Genomic DNA, 26,488 nt, shown 5'->3' on the forward strand with positions numbered 1-26,488 from the left:
TCCCTATAATAAATGACCAAACCCTAAAGAATATTCAAATTTATAATTGAGTAAAATAGAACTGTCCTTTTTTCATGACATCCCACCCCACCCACACCCACACCCCAACCCACACCGACACGGAGTTGTGTTACATTTGGGCGCGCTCCGTTTCGCTGTGTCATTATTTCACGACACTACTCCTTAATCTCCCCGCCCCAACCTCCCCTATCAAAATGACCAGTCCCTACAATGTCTTTCTCACACGCCGACCTGGATCGATAAACCAGGTGTTTGTTAGCAAGAGATCAATGTAGGATCAACATATCAAGTATGTCATGACAATACGCAGTTAACTGTTGTAGAGGCAGCTTAATGAATACGAAACAGAAGCCCTTTCCTCCCCAGATCTGCTGATTTTCCAGAATCGTAGAAGCCCTTTACTACCCCAGATTTGCTGATTTCCCAGAATAGTAGAAGCCCTTTACTACCCATAGATCTGCTGATTTCCCAGAATCGTAGAAGACCTTTACTCCCCTAGATCTGCTGATTTCCCAGAATCGTAGAAGCCCTTTACCCCCAGATCTGCTGATTTCCCAGAATCGTAGAAGCCCTTTACTACCCCCAGATCTGCTGATTTCCCAGAACCGTAGAAGCCCTTTACTCCCCAGATCTGCTGATTTCCCATAACCGTCGAGGCCCTTTAATCCCAGTATCTCAACAAATCTGATAATTATTAATTTGGGCACTGTCATATGTTTTGAATGTAATTTGATTAAAACATATGCTTTTGACCGTTGATGTAAAAATGAACTAATAAATATGTATTTTCAGTCTTGGAATACCACATTGAACAATAGTTCAAGGTACAGATTGTAGAGATGGTTCAGAGCTTTATTAGAGCCTGAAAGGTGTCTATCAGTAATCTGAGACAAGATACATAGCAACATGATTATTAGACATTAAGCCGGATTATTAAACCTGAAGGCAAATGAAGGTAGATGGTTAGGAATCACAACACACATGTTGGTTGGTTTGTTGTTTAACGCCGCACTCAGCAATATTCCAGCAATATGACGGCGGTCTGTAAATAATCGAGTCTGGACCAGACAATCCAGTGATTAATATCATGAGCATCGGTCCACGCAATTGAGATCAATGACATACATCAACCAAGTCAGCGAGCCTGACCACCCGATCCCGTTAGTCGCCTTTTACGACAAGCATGGGTTGCTGAACACCTATTCTAACCCGGAATCTTCACGGGTCACAACACACATGTCCTTCATGTAAACTTGGTATACCTGATGATTATGATTTGATCTTAAATCTTATGGTGACCTTAGAAAATATTTACTTACCGAAAATGTTTTGTCCATATCCATCCTTGAATAGGTTCCAAATGCTATCATCTGAAAATTGTGAAATATTGCTTAAAAACACTATGTAACTCAGAGACAGAAAATTATAAACACAGTTTACCACGATGTGTTAAAATTTGGTGTACATATGTATGTAACCATCATGTATGTGGGCCATTGGCCTTCATTCTTAACTGCACTGAAACTCCACTGGAACATGACGTCATATATTTTATCAGACATATCAAAGTAGGTTTAATCACAATATTCATTTATAAATCGATCACACCAACACACCATCATCCCATTATTCCATCACATCATCACACCATCATCCCATTATTCCATCATACATACCATCATCCCATCATACCATCATACATCATCCCATTATTCCATCATACCATCACACCATCATCCCATTATTCCATCATCCCATTATTCCATCATACCATTATCCCATCACACCATCGTCCCATTATTCCATCATACCATTATTCCATCACACCATCATCCCATTATTCCATCATACCATTATTCCATCCCACCATCATACCATCATCCCATTATTCCATCATACCATTATCCCCTCACACCATCACACCATTATTCCATCATACCATCATCCCATCATACCATCATACATCATCCCATCATACCATCATCCCATCACACCATCATCCCATTATTCCATCATACCATCATCCCATCATATCATCATCCCATCATACAATCATACATCATCCCATCACACCATCATATCATCATCCCATCACACCCATCATCCCATTATTCCATCATACCATCATACATCATCCCATTATTCCATCATCCCATCATACCATCATACCATCATTCCATAATTCCATCATACCATCATCCCATCACACCATTATCCCATCATCCCATCATACCATTATCCCATCATCCCATCACACCATCATACCATTATCCCATCACACCATCACACCATTATCCCATCATCCCATCACGCCATCATACCATTATCCCATCACACCATCATACATCACACAATCACACCATCATTCCATTATTCCATCATAACATTATCCCATCATCCCATCACACCATCATACCATTATCCCATCATCCCATCACACCATCATACCATTATCCCATCATCCCATCACACCATCATACCATTATCCCATCATCCCATCATACATCACACAATCACACCATCATTCCATTATTCCATCATACCATCACACCATCATACCATCATTCCTTCATACCATCATATCATCATACCATCATCCCATTTTTCCATCACTCCATCATACCATCACACCATCATCCCATCATACCATCATACATCATCCCATCATACCATCACACCATCATATAATCATCCCATCACACCATCATCCCATCATACCATCATCCCATTATTCCATCACACCATTATACCATCATACCATCATCCCATCATACATCATACCATCATACCATTTTTCCATCATACCATCATCCCATTATTCCACCATCATCCCATCATCCCATTATTCCATCATACCATCATCCCATCATACCACCATACCATCATACCATCACACCATCATATCACACCATCATACCATCATCCCATCATACCATTTTTCCATCATACCATCATCCCATTATTCCACCATACCATCACACCATCATCCCATTATTCCATCACACCATCATTCCATCATCCCATCACACCATCATGCCATCATCCCATCATACCATCATACATCATCCCATCATACCATCACACCATCATGCCATCATACCATCATACATCATCCCATCACACCATCATACCATCATCAAATCATACCATTTTTCCATCATACCATCATCCCATTATTCCACCATACCATCACACCATCATCCCATTATTCCACCATACCATCACACCATCATCCCATTATTCCATCATACCATCACACCATCATCCCATTATTCCACCATACCATCATCCCATTATTCCACCATACCATCATCCCATTATTCCATCACTACATCATACCATCATACCGTCATCCCATTATTCCATCATACCATGACACCATCATATCATCATCCCATCACACCATCATCCCATCATACCATCATCCAATTATTCCATCACACCATCATCCCATTATTCCATCACACATTATCCCATCATACCATCACACCATCATCCCATCATACCATTTTTCCATCATACCATCATCCCATTATTCCACCATACCATCATACCATCATCCCATTATTCCACCATACCATCACACCATCATCCCATTAGTCCATCATACCATCATCCCATTATTCAACCATACCATCACACCATCATCCCATTATTCCACCATACCATCACACCATCATCCCATTTTTCCACCATACCATCATCCCATTATTCCACCATACCATCATCCCATTATTCCATCACACCATCATCCCATTATTCCATAGTACCATCATCCCATTATTCCACCATACCATCACACCATCATCCCATTATTCCACCATACCACCATACCATCATCCCATTATTCCATCATACCATTATTCCATCATACCATCACACCATCATACCATTTTTCCATCATACCATCATCCCATTATTCCATCATACCATCATATCATCATCCCATCACACCATCATCCCATCACACCATCATACCATTTTTCCATCATACCATCATTCCATTATTCCACCATACCATCATACCATCACACCATTATACCATCACACCATCATACCACCATACCATCATCCCATCACACCATCATCCCATCATCCCATCATACCATCACACCATCATATCATCATCCCATCAAACCATTTTTCCATCATACCATCATCCCATTATTCCATCATACCATCACACCATCATATCATCATCCCATCACACCATCATACCATCATCCCATTATTCCATCACACCATCATCCCATTATTCCATCATACCATTTTTCATACCATCACAGCATCATACCATCATACCGTCACACCATCATCACATCATACCATTTTTCCATCATACCATCATCCCATTATTCCACCATACCATCATCCCATCATACCATCATCCCATCACACCATCATACCATTTTTCCATCATACCATCATCCCATTACTCCACCATACCATCATACCATCATACCATCACACCATCATACCATACCATCACGCCATCATACCATACCATCACACCATCTTACCATCTTACCATCATCCCATCACACCATACCATCACACCATCTTACCATCATACACTTTCTTCAACCTGCAACATCATCAGCAATACACTATCCGTAATAACATTTTCTTCCGACGGATACTGTTTCAAACAACATGAAAAATGATTGCTAACAATATTTGGTTTTCTTCCAAAACCAACACTTCGGTCATTAATACCTGATTTGTTGCGCTAAACATTAGATCATCGTTACATCCTAAACAAACTGCACAGCCCTGAAATATCGGAACAACTCGCCGCGGCATTGGATAAGAGTAGCTCTCAGAATCGATTTGAGTGTGGACAAGTGCATGGGAATTCTAGCGACCGGTGTTACAGTTCTACTGTGTCGTCAGTGAGCAATATCTGCCAGACATTATAAACTCAGACACACCCAACGCCAAAAATCGATCCAGTTTCCAGATATATTGGCAATTTGACAATATTGAATTGACATTTAGATGAAGTAACATGGAACTTCCAGGATATCACATCTTTTGCATGCGAGAACGTACTGTCGTTTTTACTTCATGAATGTTTCATGAGGTGGGTTCAAGTTGCTGTGCGAAAGAGAGATTACACGAGGAGAATGTTTTATTTCTACTTTTTCTTTCAACAATTAGACGTGGATGTATTCCACCTTATCGAGTGGATAGGAGGTTGGTATTATCTAAAAACTATAGAACAATACATACTCGATTAGATACGTGTCTATAAACAGCAAATGATGTTTGTCACCAAGGTCGACGAAATGGCGCGGGTGGGTTGTTGACTTGGTACGGAGGGACTTGGTAGATGCGCCCCTACCCCAACCCCCACATTCCCACCCCACCCCATATCCCCTCCCCCCACACACTAATTATGCAAGGCTGCTCCCCCACTAATTATGCAGGCTGCTTCCCCTTTAATTATGCATTGTCCAGTGGGAAACACATATCCTTCCCAAAGGACATCGGACAGCTGTAAGTTGACAACACGTCACGGCGAGGCGTTAATAGCCGGTGGCTTGTTCAATAGTAAACGTCTATATTCAACATACTGGTCAGGGAATCAACATGAACTCTTTCAACCAAGGGTGACATCAGTAAACACTCGATATCTGGAGATTACATCCGACTCAATGATAATGGAGATAATATCCTGGTCAATAATTTGAACAAAGTGTGACATTGGTCAAGAACTCCACATTTGGTGTTTATATTGGTCAAGAACTCCACATTTGGTGTTTATATTGGTCAATAGTTTGAGGCACAAGTGGTTGAGAACAAGAGGAAAACCACAGCTCAGCAGACGAAGCTGATGGTATCCACGTGACCAGGCAGTAGATCTGGGGAGTTTTAGCTTTAGTTTATACAGTAAACTACGTTTATAACGAACACACTTGTAACGAACTGACAGATATAACGAACTTGTTTTTGGTCCCTGCCATTTGCTGTATATATGCTTGTAACGAACTACAACCGCCTCCGTGGTCTAGTGGTTCGATCCCCGGCCGCGTCGTACCAAAAGACGTTAATATGTTACCCTGTCTGGCGCTCGGCATTAAGGGGCTAAAAGAAGGACTTGTCGGCTCGGACTCAGTATAGTGTCTGAGTGGGGTATTCATGTTAAACTGCAGCATGGTATCTCAGTCAGTTAGCACTATAAATCGGCATCAGTCCAGACTAGTACAAGCAGCCACACCAACACACACGCGTACATGCACGTCGCTATATAAGTGCAATAATCTTGGACGCGACGTTAAACCCCTTTTCATCTCATCTATAACGAACTACGGTTGTAACAAACTAAAATTACTGGTACCCTTGAGTTCGTTATAACCGTTGTTCACTCTTCTTGACTTCTCCTGAACACATCAGGGTACCGTTGTACAAACCAATCTTAGCGCTAAGGTGATCGAAACTCCAATACCTCAACCCAGACTTACGACAGTCGTAGTGCTAAGTTTGTTCTGTACAACGACACCCAGACTTACAGTTTAAAGAACAGTTGTAGACCCGAAGACGAACTTTCTTCTAAGAACGCCAAACTCCGAAGTGTTATACTTGATTGTTTGCGTGTCCTCGGCCCCGACGGTGTGGAATGTGGCGCATAATATCGACCAATAGTTTATTTGGTCCAGGCTCGATCATTTACAGACCGTCGTCACACAGAGGCAGCGTTAAACAGCAAGCATAAAGACATTTGTAAAGAAACAAAAGCTTTAAATTATTTAAGCGTCCTCCTTATGATAAACGCCCCAAATCCGAGACGTTAACGTTAATGCTTCTTCGGTAGAAACTACTGATGATTTACGTGTTGAACCCACTGACATTTTCCAGTTGTGATTAGACAAAATCCATGTAAAACCATTGTTATACATATTCAAGACATCTTTGCCTTTAACGAAGAGAAAGAAAGTCGTAATGATACCGCTATGTTGACAATCCATCGTTTAAAATGTAATTGTTCATAGACCAGAACGCGCAAGTCCTGTCAATGGCGATGTGCAATGGAGTTTTGATAGGCGCGATGCAGACATTAATTGATCAGTCTCAGGGTCTCCAGTCCATCCAGGGCAATGCGTCTTCTTAATGGTTACATAATGGCTGTCTCAGGAACTGAGGGAGATCCGTATATCGGAACACTGACTGAACAGTCCCTAGCAGAAAGTCATTTGTTCTTCTGAAGGGATGCATACATCTTATATCGACGGTGGCTCCAGAATCCGGAATCGGGGATCACTGCATGACCCATAAATCTTCCCAGTCACAGTCGTGTCTTCATGGTAGACATAGCATTACAGAAGGCATATCGTCAAGTCTTGTTTATCACGCTGGCGGACACTCCAGGCTTAACATAAGGAGAGGGCTATCAAGTCTCGTATTGATAATTGTATGGAGGCTTGGCGGCGTCAGAATCAATAAGCTTCAAAATGCCTGCTATAACCACATAGAGTACTCTCATGGTGCATCTCCAATTACTTTCTGTAGCTGTGCTTGGGGAAATGGCATCTAAATGATTAGATCGTTATCCACTTGTTTTATTACTTTTTATTGCATTGATATATTTCTGTTCGTGTATGACAGAAGGTATTATGATGCTTTGTTGCTAATAGTAAGACGATGTACAGTGATCTGTCTCCGACTGTCAATGCAATGAGATGGTAAAAACATTAATATTCAACTCTTGGAAAGAAAAGCCAATTGAATAAAAATGCCAAAGTATTGATCCCCGAGAGTAGCAGTAAAGGTCAACTTTCAATTACGTGTAAACTTTTTTTAATTCAACTGAAAAGCGTTTTTGGTATTCATCTAGCGTCTTCACGCGGATGCAGGGCCTATCTGGAATCCAGCATCAGTATATCTTGTGCAGCAGAGGCCGATAGAACTACATCCAAGGACGCCGGAGCCTTATCGGTGCTGATTGTCACTCCTAGGGTCTCTTTACTGGTCTTATTGAGACCTCCAACCCTAGACATCAGCTTCGTTTGTCCCACAGTTAGACAAGTTGATACTGTTCGATTGGCGACTCGGGTCAACGTGTCGTGGTTGTAAGTAGTGACGCTGATGTGACAGTTCTTCAGGGAGAATCATCTCCATTATAACGATCACTGATGCTGTTAAACAATGCCCGAAGCAGTAATACAGGTTCCCCGAAGAATCTGTACATATGAGTGAGTGAGTTGGGTTTAACGCCACTTTTAACAGTATTCCAGTCATATCATCGCGTGTCAGCTTAATGTGGGAGGAAAGCCCGAAGGGATGCAGGTCTCAGACGTTTACCACTTCGGTGAAACCCACGAGCACGAGTATGGTGTTGACAAACCTAGAAACATAATCGGGGCGAACCGGGATTCGAACCCACAATCACAGGTTTCTGGCGTGCCCAAGGGACGCAACTCTGCACAGCGAATCGCGGCGCCTTAGACAACTGGGCCACCCGTGCCCCCTCATTACATATGACGTTGCTAGATATATAGACATTTGTTATAATAGATCACTGTCTATTTTTTGGGTATCACTATATATATGACATTAGTATATGACCTTGGCGACCACCCTTTTGAGCCACTTGTAGGGACCTGGGTGTGAACAGGTCTAAACAATTCTACTGCTTGTCGTAAGAGGCGACTAAACTAGCACCCGTGAAGGATCGGGGTAGAATAGGTCTTCAGCAAACCATGCTCGCCGTCCGACTCGGTGATTTGATTGCCTTTCATCATAGCCCGAATGCCATGGTCTCACTCAGCTTCGGGGACCTGACAAAAACGTTGATTAAGAGTCACAGGGCGTCTTTACTTTGTTTGATTGCTGTTTAACGCCGCACTCACTAACAATCCAGGGCGTTATATGGCGGCGGCTTGTAATTAAAAATCGAGTCTCTTCCATATAAACCAGTGATTGATATTATGAACACCATATCGTCGGGGTACAATGACACGCAATAAACGAAGTCACGAAACCTGACTACGCCATCCATTTAGATGTCTCTTACGACCAGAGCAGGTTACAGAGGACCTACTCTATACCTTAGACTGTGGCGTAAAACTCACTCACTCACTCAAACATTCGCGTCGCGGACACGATCGATAGAACGTTTGTTTTGATCAATAGATGCAGAGGAATAGTTATAAAGGGGACAAGTAATTTCTTTCCATACGTATTTGTCATCTGACATCTCCTTTAGTTAGTATCAGATCTGATTTCGAACCGTGAAGATCCGGGGTAGAAAAGGTCTTCAGCAACCCATGCTTGCCGTAAAAGGCGACTAACGGGATCGGAGGGTCAGGCTCGCTGACTTGGTTGATGTATGTCATCGATATCAGTTGCGTGGATCGATGCTCATGATGTCAGTTACTGGATTGTCTGGTCTAGGCTCGATTATTTACAGAACGCCGTCATTTATCTGGAATATTGTTAAGAGCGGCGTTATACAACAAACAAGCAAAAACACAGATCTGATATCATATGGTCTTTGCATGTACATGTGTTTGTTTAAGTTTGGGGATCGAATCATCTCGCTGGCGTTCGTTTCTTCAGAGACGGTTCCTCATTATATAGACTTGCAGTCGCATAGCAACCATCAACCTGAACACACAAACAAAAGGCCGCCATTCCGAATAGTGTCGAATTAATCGTCAAATCATTCGTAAGAGAAATTTTACATGCATTCTGAAACAATTCGACGGGACTTTGTAATGTTCTAATGTCTGTATACTTTGGACAGAATCTCTGAGAGGGAATATTGTTGTGCACTTTTTGTCATATCGCAATGTGGGAAATCGAACCGGATTTTTTGGTGTTGCGAGCAAACGAACTACTTGACTACCCAACCGGACAGGTAGGCGTTTCCTTAAGCACTGGGGCTGTGATTATCTGAAACAGACTTACGGTCGTCGTAATGCTAAGATCGGTTGGTGGAACTTGGCCCCGTTCCACAAAACGATTAAAAAAATTCAAGCTCACAGTTCTAATTAAAAAAGTATATGGTTTTCCATCTGTAGCTGAAAAAATATCTAATCTGCAGACAACCCATCCCCACCCCACCCCACCCCACACCCAGGTATTTATATTACCAATAAGTAACAAGTAAGAATTATTTTCCTTTGGTTTTTAGTTTATGTTGATTATTTCTCCATCGAAGTAGACAAATGCCACCTAACGCCACGTCTCCACCACGTCAGATGCATGTCAAACAAGACAAGCGTGTAATGCTGGGTTGTCAATCGATGATGGCCCCTCAATTTGTAGCGTCATCGATTGCCTAACTTGAAGAGGGAATTTCATGCACAAACTAGCTAAATCACACATCTAAAAGTCCCTATAAACTACGTGTCGTTCTTTATGTTTGTTAATTATACGTAATCAGAAACGCGTCTGATGAAATTGCATTTTGATCATGTTTTATAACCCAAAAGCGGGAGCCAGCCAGTCCGGCGCCGTGAAGGGATTTGAAAAACTTTATTAAGTAATCATTATTCTTCACTCACAGAGTTTTTTTCAATTCTCATCGTAACTGAGTAATTGTTCCTCCTTTAAAAGCATTAATTTGATACACATGTGAAAATAGTTCAAGAATGCCCAGCTATATTCTGTCAGCGCAATGATATATACTCCGCCAAAAGGACACCACATAACAATGTTTTAACATTGAACGAGATTCAGTCTTAAACAAATAAGGTTGTACACGAAATATTCTCAATTATGGCTATATTGATTCTTTTATGTTTCAATATTTATTTCTCAATGGCCGATACATACACTGGCTTTGCGACGTTTAAAACTTTGATATGTCTGCGTTTGAACTTCGAACCATTACGTGACAGTGACGGGTGGAAGAACGTCAGTCAGTGTGCTGCATGTCGGGCCGAGAGAACAAACCTTCTGTATGCCCGAAACAAAGGCCTTTATTAATCAACTGTCTGTAATACGTCTGTATTGGTCCGCACCACACACGCTGGACTAGAAGGTAAAACGTGTTTGAGGTGAGGTGTAATGGGGTGTAACGTCGCCTTCAGGATTATTGTACTTATATAGCGATGTGTGAGCGTTCGTCCGTGCGTGATAATGTCTATTTTATAGTGCTAGCCCATTTAGATTCCATGCTGTAGTTTAATAAGGATACCCCACTCAGTACACTGACTCCGAGCCGACCAGTCCTTGTTTTATCCCCGAGCGCCAGGCAGGGTAACAACAAGTATCATCCGTAAACGTCTTTTGGTATGACGCGGCAAGGGGATCGAACCACCGCCCTCCGCTCTCCGATCAGACGCTCTATCCGCTACACTATGGAGGCGGTCAAAAATGTGTTTGATGACGACCAATACCGCATTTATACAATTATATACACGACATTCGTATTAACAACAGGGCCTTTGGGCCTTTGTTGCAGGCGTCGCATGGCGTCTAGTTTGGTTTCAACTCGGCCTCACACTATTTCAGTGTTATCACGGAATATCAGGTCACTGTATGTATAGTTCCAATATTACGTTATGGAGCTGAAATCTGAGGAACGTCACGCAACAAGTTAATCGAAAGTATACAGAATATATTCTGCACATTGTTTCTCCGACTTAAGTTTGTTTGTCTGTTTGTTGTTTAATGCCGCACTCAGCAATATTCCAACTTTATGACGGCGGTCTTGAAATAATCGATGTCTTGACCAAACAATCCAGTGATTGACATCATGAGCATCGATCCACGCAATTTGGACAAGATGACATGCATCAACCAAGTCAGCGTGCCTGACCGCCCGATCCCGGTAGTAGCCTCTTACGACAAGCATAATCGCCTTTTTATGGCAAGCATGGGTTATTTGAGACCTATTCTACCCCGGATCTTCACAGGTCGACTTAAAAAGAATACTAATGACATGGTTCTTCGAGAGTGTTACAGACTCTACAATATATCTACAGGACAAGAGCAATAAAATACTGGACAAAATTAATTCACCTCAATAATAATAGACCATCATATCATGCTAACACCAGACTTCGTTTTTTGATGATGATATAATATACTTCAACTAAGAATATTATATTTGGCTCAGGAGTTGGTACAATCTGGTTCAATCTGGATTCAGCAGAAAATGGGTGACGGCTAATTTACATCAAGCCGCATTCATCCTTGGAGTGTTATCAAAGTGCAACTACCATGAATAATATGTATAATTGTTTAATGTCGAAACATATCTAACAACAAACATAACTCATTTATCAAAATATAGGTGTAATAAATGTATATAGATTTGAAGATTCATTAATATTCCTCCTGATGAAGTGCTGTGAATGACGTTTGTGTACGAGGAATATTGTGGTGATGAAGCTCTGTGAACATTTCTCTCATCTAAGAAAGGAACAACATGCATCCACATTACACAAACAATATTTAATAACTTAAACGTTTATCCATTTCATGAAATCAACTGATTTCTATGCATATTACTGGACTATATTTTGCAAAGTCTTGGTAATGAGAAACGAGAAAATGCTGGTTTAAAGTAGCTAACTTTGTAAGCAGGACATTACCTTTTAAACATTTTTTTATCGTGAGACAATGGTCATTATAACTGTTTCCATTTGCCTGCTGTATGATGAAACCAATTCTGCCAGGCGTTTACCACTTTATTTAATGAAACCCACGAAAATGGGACCAAGAAACATAACTGCTGAAATTTGACACCGGAAACCGGGAGCTAAGGGACGCAACTCTATATGCAAAGTACGGTGCTGTGGACCACTAAGCAACCCGCCACCCTTTCCTTGGTGGATTTAAAACGTGCAATACTTAATAGATAATACATTTTTCATTTTTTCATTTCAGTTTTAACGCAGAATTCTAACGTGACAGTCGGCGAGGACGTGACAATCAAGTGTGAACCAGGAACTACGTTCGAACAGCTGCGTACGCTGTGGTATAAGGATGGCAAGATGCTGGATGATATCCCTGGGGTGAAGGACAGGGTGACGTACGGGGAGAAGAACTTCACGCTCACCCTAGGGAAGACTGGTGAGTATACCAGACCCCGTAACAGGGAATGTGTTTAGGGGTCATATCAAGAAATCATTACGACAGACTCATAAGTGAAAACGTTTACGATGACAAACCAAACGCATCTTCCCGAGGCAAGGGCGTTAACTGACTACAAAAGTCCAGCTTGCCAAACTAGGCTGGTATTATGGAGTTACATTTTGGCTGGACTAACGAGTCTATGCATAACCCAATCAAAATCACGCAACCAACAAGACATCCGGTTCGTATACAACGTGGATTTCAACGGGCACATTTCGGTCGACTGCAGGATTTGCAAAGCATGTGTACCGCCATCTAGGCGACGACAGATTTTTTGCTAATCTTTCAATGTTTTTAACCAAGGTGCTCAAGTGATTTGATGTACTTCGCAGGTTTAACCCATTTTTTTTTACAATATAGATCTTGATTAGCGATCATACTGTTAAAAGCGGCGTTAAACACAACTCAATCACTCGCTTTATTAGCGATCACATCGTCTTCACTGGCCACCGCCAGTTTGCAGCAAATGCAAGTGATATGAGAGATGGAATCTGATTGGCCAATAGGAGGGATATACAAGGGACATAACTCGTAAAAGCCAGGATCGAGCCTGGAAGTTCCAGCCGTGTTCGGCAAGGGTTGGAACTGTACTTTTATAGTCAATTAACGCCCCCTTGCCATGGGAAGATGAAACTAACGGTGAAGTGTGCGAATGAGTGGGTTTAGTTTAATGCCGCTTTCAGCAGAATTTAAGTTTTGTGTCAGCTTAACGCGCGGGCCGTAGTTATTTACCAGTTTAGTGAACTCCGTGAGCACGGGTGTGGTGCTGTCAAGCCAAGGATCATAATCGAACTCACGACCAGCGAATTGTGACACGTCTGACGGTCGCAACTCCACCCAGCGCTGTAGATTTCCAGAGTGTTTGATGAATTTTGCATCCTGAGGACTTGATGTTGCCGTGCCATGGCATAACGTGGACAATGAGACCTGTATTTGTTGAGTGATGCGTTTGGTTATACACGGCCGATAACGTTTGGCCGACATGTTATATGTTTTAACTACAAAGAAAACATAAATATTTCATCTGTCCAAGTAAAAAAACGAAAACGAAAACACATTTCCCCCAAGTCTGTCTAATCTAAACTCGTAACGCTGCAATCGTTTTGTGCACATGGCCCCAGGCGATATTGAACGCCTTGAGATGACATTTCATTGTCTGTCTACCAAGAATGCGAGATTGTTTTTTACCCCGTTGAGGCCTGAGACGAGTTTTTTTTCGAAACAATTAGATACTAAACCCCAAAAGAGTGAAAAGTAAGTGGATTTAAAGTTTTCCGAGGAAGTGTTAAGACAGGTCACTTCAGACGTAAAACGTTGATGCAAACCTATTTGTCAATCGTCGCCTCTTGTGTATGTAACCCACAAAAACCAACGCTTCAGACAAATGGGCCGTGAATCTTCAGGCAACAGACAACCGTACACAGTGTTTGACACTAAAGCTGGTCGTTGGCCTCAGTAAAATAAATTTATCAATGACCAGTGAAAGAAGTTTAATTTGTAGCCAGGAACTCTGGTGTTATTCTCGGGACGTGGTTGATTCAGACAAAGCTTGAACCAATGCTTTAACAGCCTGACGCCACCATTGCCCCAATGATCAACTTCCAGGAGTGAGTGAGTGAGTTGGTTTAACGCCGCTTTTAACAGTATTCCAGTTATATCACGGCGTGTCAGCTAAATGTGGGAGGAAAGCCCGAAGTGATGCAGGTCTCAGACGTTTACCACTTCGGTGAAACCCACGAGCACTGGTATGGTGCTGACAAACATAGAAACATAATCGGGGCAAACCGGGATTCGAATCCACAATCATATGTTTCTGGCGTGCCCAAGGGACGCAACTCTTCACAGCGAATCGCGGCGCCTTAGACGACTGGGCCACCCGTGCCCCCTCAACTTCCAGGAAGGAAGTTTGGTTTGGTTTGTTGTTTTACGCTTCACTCAGCAATATTTCAGGACGATCTGTAAATAATCGAGTCTGGACTAGACAATCCAGATATTGACATGATGAGCATCGATATTCGCAATTGGGATACGATGACATGCATCAACTAAGTCAGCGAGACTGACCACCCGATCCCGTTAGTCGCCTCTAACGACACGCATATTCGAGTCTTGCGACAATCATGGGAAAATTAATTCTAACCGAGGAAGCAGGCAATTGGCCTGTAGTTACAAACTTGACAGAGCGTATTAGTTGGTCAGCAACATAATACAGGAAAGATGATAAATATTTATATAGACCTTGACAATATGTATTTCCGATACATTTGACGTGATAAACTAAACAGAGCAAGCATTAAGGAAACAAGAGGATTTAGGGTTTTCCAGAGATCATTGACTTTGACATTTATTTCAAATGCATCATTAAATACCATTCACTCCACACCGCATGAATCACAGACCCTGTGCTAGATCTGTCAACATAGCTCTATGGTAATCGTCGCTGAAGTCGGTTCATTGTACGGTTTACACACCATCTTCACACTTCCTACGATGACGTAACCCACTGCCCGGATGTTGACTCTAACGCTGTTTGACTCAGCACGTGCAGCAGATCGTGAAACGCGTGAAATTCGTGTCCACGAGGGGTGTGAGTCACAGGGCCCCTCCCTCGAGGTTGGTTATACTCAAATAATACATTAAATATTCTGTGATAATTTAATGACAGTGTCACACTTTTCGTCCCAAGGGGCTACGTGGACAATTAATTTACATGTTAAAATCAATATACAAACATGCGTGTCTTTACAGCATGCCACTTCAGATTTTCACCACTGGTACATTCAAGTGGTATGCAGTAAACCCATACCAGTCTGCTTGGCCCCGGTTGTCTCCATCTTGGCTGGATTAATATTTATGAATGTATTTGGAAATAGGAGGTGCGATTTTATTACGTCTCAATATTTTCCTTAGCCAAGACGTGTAGTACACACTGCATTTTTCTGACAGTGAAAACCTTACAGAACAGGTTTTGTGTTGAGCTTTGTAGCGTGACATCTTAACATTACGATATAACTTGCAAGAAATTATGGTAAAACCTTACTCCAAATGAAGGCATATGGTGTTAACTGGTGACACATCCGGGCGCGGTCAACATCCAGTTAGAATCGGTCTAAAGAGGCGACTAACGGTATCGGGTGGTCAGGCTCGCTGACTTGATGCATATCATCTTGTCTCAATTGCGCAGATCGATGCTCATGATGTCAATCACTGGATTGTCTGGTCCAGGCCCGATTATTTAAAATCATCGATATATTTATTTTTTGTTCATTTTAGTTCTATTTTAACCCTGAATTTCATGACATTTGTTAAAAGTTTGCGGCAATGAGAGGAGACAGTTCTCCGAGTGGGTCCATTTCTATTGTTTTAGAAACAATTGTCTAGAAGATGTCATACTAGGTCTACTGGTTCACAAACGTCTCGATATATTGTTAGTGGTTGAGTTATATTTTTATATAATTAAATTTTCGTTGTGTTCATGGAAATTCCTGCATTCTGATTAGCTGAATTGGTCACGTGTTATTGCATTCATTTCCCAATGAATGTAAAAAATTCAGCTACGCGGATTCATACAGTTTGCACATCGGTTTTTCGATTCATACCTCAATGAACCGAAAAAAATACACAGTCAATCCTTAATTAAACACCAAAATTGACAAAATTTACTTGAAAGTTTACCGCAATAATGAACGAGGGGGTAGTGATTGCGTCTTGACCTGCTTTCGGCCTGAATTGGCTACTGCGCTCATTTACTGTAGAAAGACATTGTTTATCAAATTCAGTATGAGAGGTTGGTAATCGCATAGCAGTCAAAAGTATGGTTTAAGATATGAGAAAGGAAATTTATTGAAACCAATATTGTTCAGATTGTTTTAAACATGCCTGTGTTGATGAAATAGTCTGGGGGAACTATTTTTTTGTAAATATAATTTGACGAACAAAGAGTCTGCCGCCATGTTGATGCACCGCATCAGAAGTTTTCTTGTCAGTGAATGAAATAATTCTTCTTTAAACCAACAGCCGTGTTTGATCCCGGCTAGTTTAGAGATTACAGGCACAGTGCGTCCATCGCAAGTCAAATAAACATGATACGATTGAATGAATAACGCTATGATTATCTTACATCTCAGGGTAGGATTATCTGTGGCAGTGAAGGGCATTAGCAACGTCGCAGCATTCCCTGATTTATCCGTCAACGTTTTGATCAAGAGCCATGTAGGCGGCAAGCGAGCAAATTTTCATATGGATAAAACATCTTCGTCCCCTTGAGACATTCAGCTGTGAAGAAAAGAGTGATCGATTTTGCGCCAGGGTAGAACACGTGGTTCATCTCGCCAGCATCTTAGACGAGTGTACGCCAATCCGACACGCAGCATCAGCAGCCATGTTTGTTAGATATTATATGTCCGCTGACCGACAATCGCTACTGGCTCTATTCGGGGGTGATTTGCAGGTCACAGCAACGTTAGACTGGCCGAGGCACGACTCAGAAGCTGCTGGATGCAATTACAAAATTGCCAGTCGTAATCAATGAGCCCTTTCATGATTGCGGTGGCCGGTGGCAAGACCTCGAGGTCGCCACTCACTAGGTGGGAAAGATTGATGTTTCTTACATAGATAGTCTCTCTAAGACAGACCCCGAAACAAAAATATCCAATACAGCCAATGCAAGTCTAGGAGAGTTGGCAATATTACTGCAGTTTCAGGAAATGAAGAGGGTTTCTAATATAATTGAACAACTTTTCTCTGAGAAATATTTTCATTCAAGAGACTAGATTTTAGTCTATTACAAAGACACAACTGTGGTGTTTTAGGGAATTTCCAACTTGTTAAAGAAATTCGTGGTTTGCATTGGGCGACACGGGTGTTCCAGTCGTCTGAGGCGCTGCAATTCGCTGTGCAGAGTTGCGTCCCTTGGATACACCAGAAACCTATGATCGTAGGATCGAATCCCGGATCGCCCCGATAATCATTTCTAGGCTTGTCAGCACCAGACACGTTCTCGTTGGTATGACCAAAGTGGTAAACGTCTGAGACCTGCGTGACTTTGTGTATTGTTGCAATAGACAAACAACGCCGTTTGAAGACGCATGCGGCTACCTGCTCCTATGAAAAGACTGACTGAGTATGGTTTTACGCCGCTTTTAGCAATATTCCAGCAATATCACGGCGGGGGACACCAGAAATGGGCTTCACACATTGTACCCATGTCGGGAATCGAACCCGGATCTTCGGCGTGACGAGCGAACGCTTTAACCACTAGGCTACCCGACCGCCCCTTTCCTATGAAAAGAGCAGAAAGTAGGTGAAAGTGAATTAATCTAATAGTAATACCCCCTGCATTGGCTCGTCCTCCGCTCGGCTCTGTCCTGTTACAAAATGTGTTACTCGCAGTCCATTAGACAGGTCTGTTTTGTTTGTATATAGTTAGACAAGCACGCACGCAAGGACCCGTGAAGATCCGGGTTAGAAAAGGCCTTCAGCAACCCATGTTTGCCGTAAGAGCGACTTTGCTTGTCGTAAGGGGCGACTAACGGGATTGGGTGGGTCAGACTCGCTGACTTGGTTGATGTCATCGTATCCGAATTGCGTAGATCGATGTTCATTTTGTCAGTCACTGTAGTGTTTGGTCCAGACTCGATTATTTACAGACCGCCTTCATATAGCTGTGATATAGCGGAGCCTGACGTTACACCACAAACACGGAAGATCGGCAGTGGGTGAAGAAATGGGGAATGTTCTCTGACATAACGTTACTGACATGTTGACAGTTGTATTACAAAACAGGATTCTTATAGATAAGGGCATTTTCTATGAGTTACTGGTGACAGCATGTATTTACTTTAATTATCATGGATACGCGCGTGTGTGCGTGTGTCTGCACATGTGTGTTCAGTGGGACAATGGTACATGTTTGTAATCCTCATGTACAGGAGGGGGCGGGTGGCCCAGTCGTCTAAAGCGCCGCATGTGCAGAGTTGCGTCCCTTGAGCACGCCAGAAACCTATGATTGTGGGTTCGAATCCCGGTTTGCCCCGATTATGTTTCTAGGTTTGTCAACACCATACCCGTGCTTGTGGGTTTCACCGAAGTGGTAAACGTCTGAGGCCTGCATCACTTCGGGCATTCCTCCCACATTAAGCTGACACGCCGTGATATAACTGGAATACTGTTAAAAGCGGCGTAAAACCAAACTCACTCACGCATTTATGTACAAGAGGTTCACAACCGCCTGATTTGAACCAGTCAGAGTTGCGGCCCTTGGGACTGCTGTTCTTTGCCCTCGTTATGGTCCTTGGTTTTTCAGGCTGTGTCCGTTTTCAACGGATTGGTAAACGTCGACCTTTGAGTGTTTCCCTCATTGAGGTCACATGACTTGATATGAATGAAAACAACCCCCCTATACACACTGAGGTGGTGTTATCTCAATACGGGACGTGTTTCCAAAGCGTGTCGTCGGGTGCTCTTTTCGCTGTGCAGAGTGGCGTCCATTAGCCGTGATAAGAAATCATCTAATACGACCATAGGTCTGTCAACACCATGCAAGGCCCCGTTGGTTCACAATGAGTAGTGTCATGGTATGAATGAGTTAGCGCTACTGATTCATTTAATGATGTGTGACAATTCATTAATCACAAAAATCAAACAATGATTATTGTATTAAAGACATGCAGAAGAAATGAGTAGAGCCACTTTAATTTCACGAGTGAACGCTATCTCGACAACCATTGCTAATTCTATCAACCAATGGATTGTGGGGTCCAAACATTAGTTCCAGGGCACTTGATACCGCTGATAATGGCATGTATTGATTAACTCTATATGTCCACTATCGTGGGGAATCCAGGAAAGAATAGGTACCCAATACACTATGAGTGTGAGTTGGGTTTAATGCCGCTTTTAACAGTGTTCCAGTTATATCACGGCGTGTCAGCTTAATGTGGGAGGAAAGCCCGAAGTGTTTCAGGTCTCAGACGTTTACCATTTCGGTGAAACTCACGAGCACGGGTATGGTGCTGATAAACCTAGAAACATAATAGGGCCGAACCCACAATCATAGGTTTCTGGCGTTCCCAAGGGACGCAACCCTGCACAGCGAATCCTGGCGCCTTAGACGACTGGGCCACCCGTGCCCCCAGAACTTACCCAGAACTTACCTGTCTGTGTGGTATCATGGTGTGACGGTGTGGATCGCGCTAACAACTGCTGCTCTTCTAGCCCTTCCATCATCGGGGCAAGAGGGATGGAAGCCGCCGCAATTCAATTTTTCAGAGTGCGTCCATTTGGTCACCAGAAACCTAAGATCGTGGGTTCGATTCCCGCTTCGCCCCGATAATGTTCCTAGGTTTGTCAGAAACCATACCCGTGTCCATGGGTTTCATCAAAGTGGTAAAAGGCTGACACGCCGTGATATAACTGAAATACTGTTAAACCGGCGTTAAACCCAACTCACTCACTCACTAACTCTCTCCTTCTATCATTCACACGACGCCATGATATAGGTGAAATATGGCTGCCTGTGACGTAAATAACATTCACCGACTTTTTCATCGAGAGGTGAAAATTGCGAGAAGTGAGTGAGAATGTTTTTACGCCGTTTTTAGCAATACTCGAGCATTTTCACGACAGGGGTCAGCAGAAATGGGTTTTACACACTGTACCCATGTCGGGAATCGAACCCGGGTCTTCGGCGTGACGAGCGAACGCTTTATCCACAAGGCTACCCGACCGCCCAACTGTTGAGAGAAATCACGTTTTACTTTGAAGGGGGATACTTTCAGATGTTCCATGTAAGTCAGAGAACGATATGTGCTGAAATTGGTCCAATTAGTTTTACATATACAATGGCTCCTCACACCGCACTCGGTGAGCCATGCTTGGCTCTATTCGTTTCCTCATGGCGTGTGTTTTGCTCCTTACAGTGGAAGACGATGCTGGAGAGTATACGGCCAAGGTCATCTTCTTCCCCGAAAGCTACCAGATACAGCCCTTCGATGTCGTGGTAAAAATGTCAGGTGAGTAGTCATTTTTATTATCATAAAGTTTCCTTATCAATTATTGGGTAACGGGGTTGTGGCGCAACAGAACTCTTCACCAGAACACTGGGAGAATACATGTTACAGTACGTGCGACCTACACGACAGAACATCTGTCTTGCAGACCCTAGAGAATAAAGAAATATATGAACCCAACTCAAGTCTAGATTGCCTCATCTGAAATTAAGCAATGTTCTTGGCTCCATTTGCATTTTGTAGATACATATTTTTTTATAATATAACTATATTTCTGGGACTAAATGTTTAAGACTTTAGACTTTAGTGACTGTAGCCTCTTTATTATGCTCAAGTCTCTGGTCTTCTTTCAAATTACTTATTCGGGGACCGAAAGTCCCTTAAGACCATACAACTGCCCCTTGATTGCTGGTGGAATAAAAATTAAGTTGTGGCTAGCCACAAAGTGTTTATTCCTTTCCTGTCTACATAACAAAGTAATGATCACTCTTTACTGTTTTGTCCCCAGGAAAACCATATTTTAAAAATGGCGACGGAAACAAGGAAATTACTATTAGCGGTAACGACAGCATAGACCTAAGTTGTAATGCCTTCGGATACCCCAAACCGGACGTCACGTGGTTGAAAGACGACGAGGTCATTCAACCAGATTCCAAGCGAGCCACGATTGAAGAGAAAGCCAACGGTTCCCGACTTCTCATCACCAAGGTGACAAAGAATGACACAGGTGCTTATGTCTGTAACATTGAGAACCCGCTAGGCCGGAAGCAACGGTCTTTCAAGGTTACCGTCAATGCATATGACATCACCACTAACTGTGCCGTGTACTTGTGCTCCGGTCTGAGTCAAGTGCTGCTGCTCGCCAGTGTGTTGTGCTTGACTTTGTAAACTGGGGATGCTTGCTGTGTCATGTACCATCTTGCAGTGGCTCGGCGTGCCGGTGCTGAGGCGGGAGATGAGGACTGGTGCTCAGTGGCAGTTTCGTTTGGAAATCGGGTATACATGACCGAAGGAATTAAATATCATAAATAAATGAACAGATCGATTGTAATGTTCATTAATAGTTCAAACCGATATGATATGGTGAGACAGTTCAGACGAAAACGATTTTCGAAAAATTACCATACTTGATGTTTTTTAATTACTCTGATAATTTGTCAACCTATATACCTGTACACCCAATGCGTGTAGATCAGTCGGCTCTGTTTAAGTAATTTATGTATTCAATCACTATTGGGGTAATGATGCAACTCTAATCAACTTTTGATACGGTTCTGAGTGTGAGGATGGGAATGAATGGGCCTGAATCTTTGATATGGTATCATGTAATGCGAATAGTTTTCGACATTGTCAAGGAACGGAGCATTTTCAGCTTCCTCCCAATGTAAAACAACAAAACATAAGTTCATCCTCGGAATCTAGGCACAGTGGAAGGCTAGATCCATCATTTTGTGAGGGGCGTTGGGAGTGTGGGGTCAGACTAAGTAACGTCAGTCTCGAAGTGAACCAACAGATGGGGCAGGTTGGTGCCACGTGCGTGTGAAACATTTACGTGCTCCCACCAGGCAGTGTGTTTCATCCCAGTATCCCCCTCAATAGTTGTGTAATACATGTCCTGATTGTTTCATCAGTGTTACATCGTGAGTAGCCAATTTCTAAACGGATACAGCCAGCTCCTTCAGTGTAGGTACAGCCAACTACTTGAATGTATGGAAAGCGGAAGTTCCACCAAGTGTATTCTGGGAGCTACACGTGTCTGTACAATGGCCTCTGTCTTAAGCTCCACTCCCTGCACTCCGTGCTAGTAGAAACAGAGCAAAGTCAGGAGAAAGCTTTAAGATGTCCCTCCATACTTAGTATAGTATCTCAGCAGTCGTGTTCCACAATGACATCAAACTGGTTCATTTTGGAGATCATCATCAGAAATCACACCACGACTAGTTTCTATATATTGAAACCAAGTCTAAACCAGTGCTATGTATTGCCTATTTAATATCTATAAATTCAAGTTTTTTACTAGCATTGCATGTATTAAGCCGCAAACATTACCGCTTCCGTTATGATTTGGATCATTATACACATGTGCTAAAGCGATTTGTACAAGACTGATAGGTCTTGTAATAAAGCGTGTTAGTATTGATCTAATGGTACATTACGACCCTGTCCCCTATTTGTGACAATCCCGGTTGCATTCCTAGCACTGTATATATTACGCTGGGGAGGAATACCGTAGAGAATTGTTCAAAACAATCACAGAATAGAACCACGAATCTACCCTCTAGAGTCATCGTGCAAACGTACACTCTTGCTGTCGGGTATTCATGTGCGTGGGTGGCGTCTCGGGGAGCTCCCGCGTTCCCTTCCTACCCGTAATAACTGCTTCATGTTTATACAGATACTTTTTGTAGCATTGATATTTTGAGCATCGTATATTTGGAGGCTATAAGAGTGTGTATTGTATAGGGAAACAGGTGTCTCACTGAGATTAGTTTACGACATCATTAACGCCTGTTTACTACGCAGCTGACACTAATCTTGAATATGTCATCTCGAAATAGTAGACTTAAATGATATTTAATGTACTTCTTATTATTTTTGAAAATAATTCTACTCTTTGATGTACACACGAAGGGGCACAGGTGGCCCAGTCGTCTAAGGCGCCGCAATTTGTTGTACAGAGTTGCGTCCCTTGGGCACGCCAGAAACGCCAGAGATACTGTTCAAATCTCGAGTTAAACCCGACCCACTCATTCCTTCATTTAAGAACTATAAATATAGTGAATGCATTAAAAGTCCTAATCCGGCATTTGAACACGTATTCTGATAACACAGTATCTGGAATATTGAAGGCAATGTGCTGGAAATAGACAGATCAACAATATCGAGTTGGGCTGCTTGCCGAATAACCCATGTCTGCTATATGGCAACGTACGCATGGTAAATATCCATGGTATCATACAGTTCATGTGATGTGAAATACCAAAGAGTTTTACATGTACATGTACATGCACATACGATGTTCTCACTACCAGAAGAAACGCGAATACCATATATGTTAGTTCATATGTAAAGAATCACTCCTATTCAAGAGATATTAGATCAGATCGATGTACAAACAGACATACTGGTATGTTTTGTGAATCGATGCTCTTGAACGCAGCACATGTGACGTCATAGATCAATGACTCGAGATGCACCATTTGTCTCGTGCAGAATCAGCGTGTAAAGTTGGTAAATCACGTGCAGCGTTTGTGATGATAATAATATAGACAGTCTGTGGTGACACTTGACTGCTTGTTGGTTCTGTTATTAATTGGTACACATTGGAAACATCTCTCCTTAACTGACATACTTCTCCATATATTTCTGTGGTTCGCGTTTCTGTCGGTAGCGAGTATGTGATTGGCGTACGTTTACAAGTCTTTGACTTGCGTATGTCATGCTACAATGTCCCTGTTTATATTGGCCATGGTCTGTGTACTGTTATAAATGCAGTGTATGATGTATATACCGTTATCATTATGTTCCTAGCTCTGTTTGAAATATGTCTACGTTTTATAATCCACGCTTAGTAAGTAATCAGTAAATTTGCATTGTATGTGATTACTGGTCGACATCGATCATGAAGTAGTCATCTAATATGAGCTCTGTAACTTGCATGTATAACAAGGGTTTTCATGTGTTGCGCGACACAGTTAACGAGCCAGTGTTTGCCTCATTTAACCATTCATAAGCTTCGTTGGTGTAGTTTGTTTTTAAATTGCTTATGGTGTCCCACTCTGCCGAAATGCTTGTCGATATGGCGAACAGGGTTTGGTTGATGGACGTTGAAGAAGCATCAACTGTGACAAACTTAGATTGAACTAACTTACTTTTCTGGTCCTGAGTACCGCAATCAGATTCGACCTGATTAGTTTTTGGTTTGAGTGAATGTCCCTAGCAACATTCCTGCTACATGACGACGATCTGTAAATAATCGATTCTGGACCAGACAATGCAGTGATTGACCTCATGAGCATCAGCGAGCCTCCATACAGTTAGTCGCCTCTTATGGCAAGCATCGGTTGCTGGAGACCGATTCTAACTGGATGTGCACGGGGCCCGGATGCGTCACCAGTTAACACCATGCCCGTGGGTTTCACAAAAGTAGTGAAAGTCTACCGGCGTCACTTTGTATTTCCTTCCCCTTTTAAGCTGGCACGACGTGAACTATTTGAAAAATACTACTCGAAAGAAGTTAAGGACCACCGAATCTTTCATATTGCTTGATAAGGCTGTCATGACATAAAGAATCGGATGGACCTTAACTTCTTTAGAGTATAACTTCTTTGAGTGGCATTTAGAAGTTGGTGTGATGAAGTAAGACGAGTTCTATGGATGAACAATTGTAATAAAGAAGTTGTTCATCCATAGAACTCGTCTTACTTCTTTTGAGTAGCATACAATTGGGCATTTAACCCAACTCACACCAAACAGTGATGTGGGTACAAATAATACTCAAAGTATCCTGTGAATACTACAGTATTTTGATTATATAAACCATTGAAGGAAAGAATAGCACAGCTCGTTTTCTACTCGAAATCCAGCCGCGTAATTTCCTTAAGGTTTAGTGGTGTCAATGCCCTAAATCCTGAACTGACGCACTTTTGTACGGAGCATAGATCATATATATAGAGGTCTTAAATATGTATATGCGGAATTGAAATCTTTCTATTCTGCATCAGTGCAGAATATCGTTTTTATTGTCAGTGCTATTGAAAATAGGGCATTTCTCTGTGAACGAGTGTCATGAAATGTAACGCACATACCATGTCTTTACCACACGTATATACACTGAGGGAGAAACAAAACACGGACTTCCTATACCATCCATCATGTCATTAGATATGTGTAACTGTATCATGTTCCCCCATATAGTTCAATCAGTATACTGAAGTTATATCCAAGCTCTGGTTTGTTGATGGCGATCGATGCATCCGTCATGTGTTGTCACACACACACCCTCCTCATCCCGCTGTACATCGCTTTCATAATGCAGTAAAGATAATCGACCGTTGTGGCTTGTTCGTCAGTGTGTTTAATCTGATTATTTCAAAGACTCTATAGTATGTTTGGTAAAAACCAGAAGGTTACCTGTGAAACAGAGTACGGTGTGAGGTATGTCAGTGTCCTTGTGTAACATGAGAAGAACGAAATAATCATGACTGTTGTTGAACGTGTACTCACGCGAAGGTAAATGGAGAAGGGAGATTTATTTTTTGTGTAAATGAGCATTTTTAGTTTTCATCGCCCACTGTTTACCTTTTTAACTGGTGAGGAAGTTGAGACGAAATAAAAGAATACTTGAAAGCAATGTGATACGCAGTGGA

General features: G+C 42.2%; 2 protein-coding genes across 2 annotated transcripts in view; both read left to right on the forward strand.

Annotated features, from left to right (window-relative positions):
• Positions 1–25,489, forward strand: part of LOC139472986 (neural cell adhesion molecule 1-like) — a 48,149-nt gene extending 22,660 nt beyond the window's left edge. The window contains exons 3-5 of the mRNA XM_071255831.1: positions 12,862–13,047; positions 21,030–21,122; positions 21,628–25,489. Of these exons, the coding sequence (XP_071111932.1) occupies positions 12,862–13,047; positions 21,030–21,122; positions 21,628–22,007 (659 nt within the window). The 3' untranslated portion in view covers positions 22,008–25,489. The remainder of the gene's footprint in view (positions 1–12,861; positions 13,048–21,029; positions 21,123–21,627) is intronic.
• Positions 1,836–5,872, forward strand: LOC139473235 (guanine nucleotide exchange factor subunit RIC1-like; the record flags this gene model as incomplete). Its single annotated transcript, XM_071255768.1, has 5 exons — positions 1,836–1,907; positions 2,711–2,778; positions 3,789–4,324; positions 4,504–4,634; positions 5,801–5,872. Coding segments are annotated over 5 exons (879 nt in total), but the record flags the coding sequence as incomplete, so codon positions are not given.
• Positions 25,490–26,488: the final 999 nt, after the last annotated feature.

Source organism: Haliotis cracherodii, unplaced genomic scaffold, assembly GCF_022045235.1.
Source record: "Haliotis cracherodii isolate W230 unplaced genomic scaffold, xgHalCrac1.p SCAF_1, whole genome shotgun sequence".
Classification (NCBI taxonomy): Eukaryota; Metazoa; Mollusca; class Gastropoda; order Lepetellida; family Haliotidae; genus Haliotis; species Haliotis cracherodii.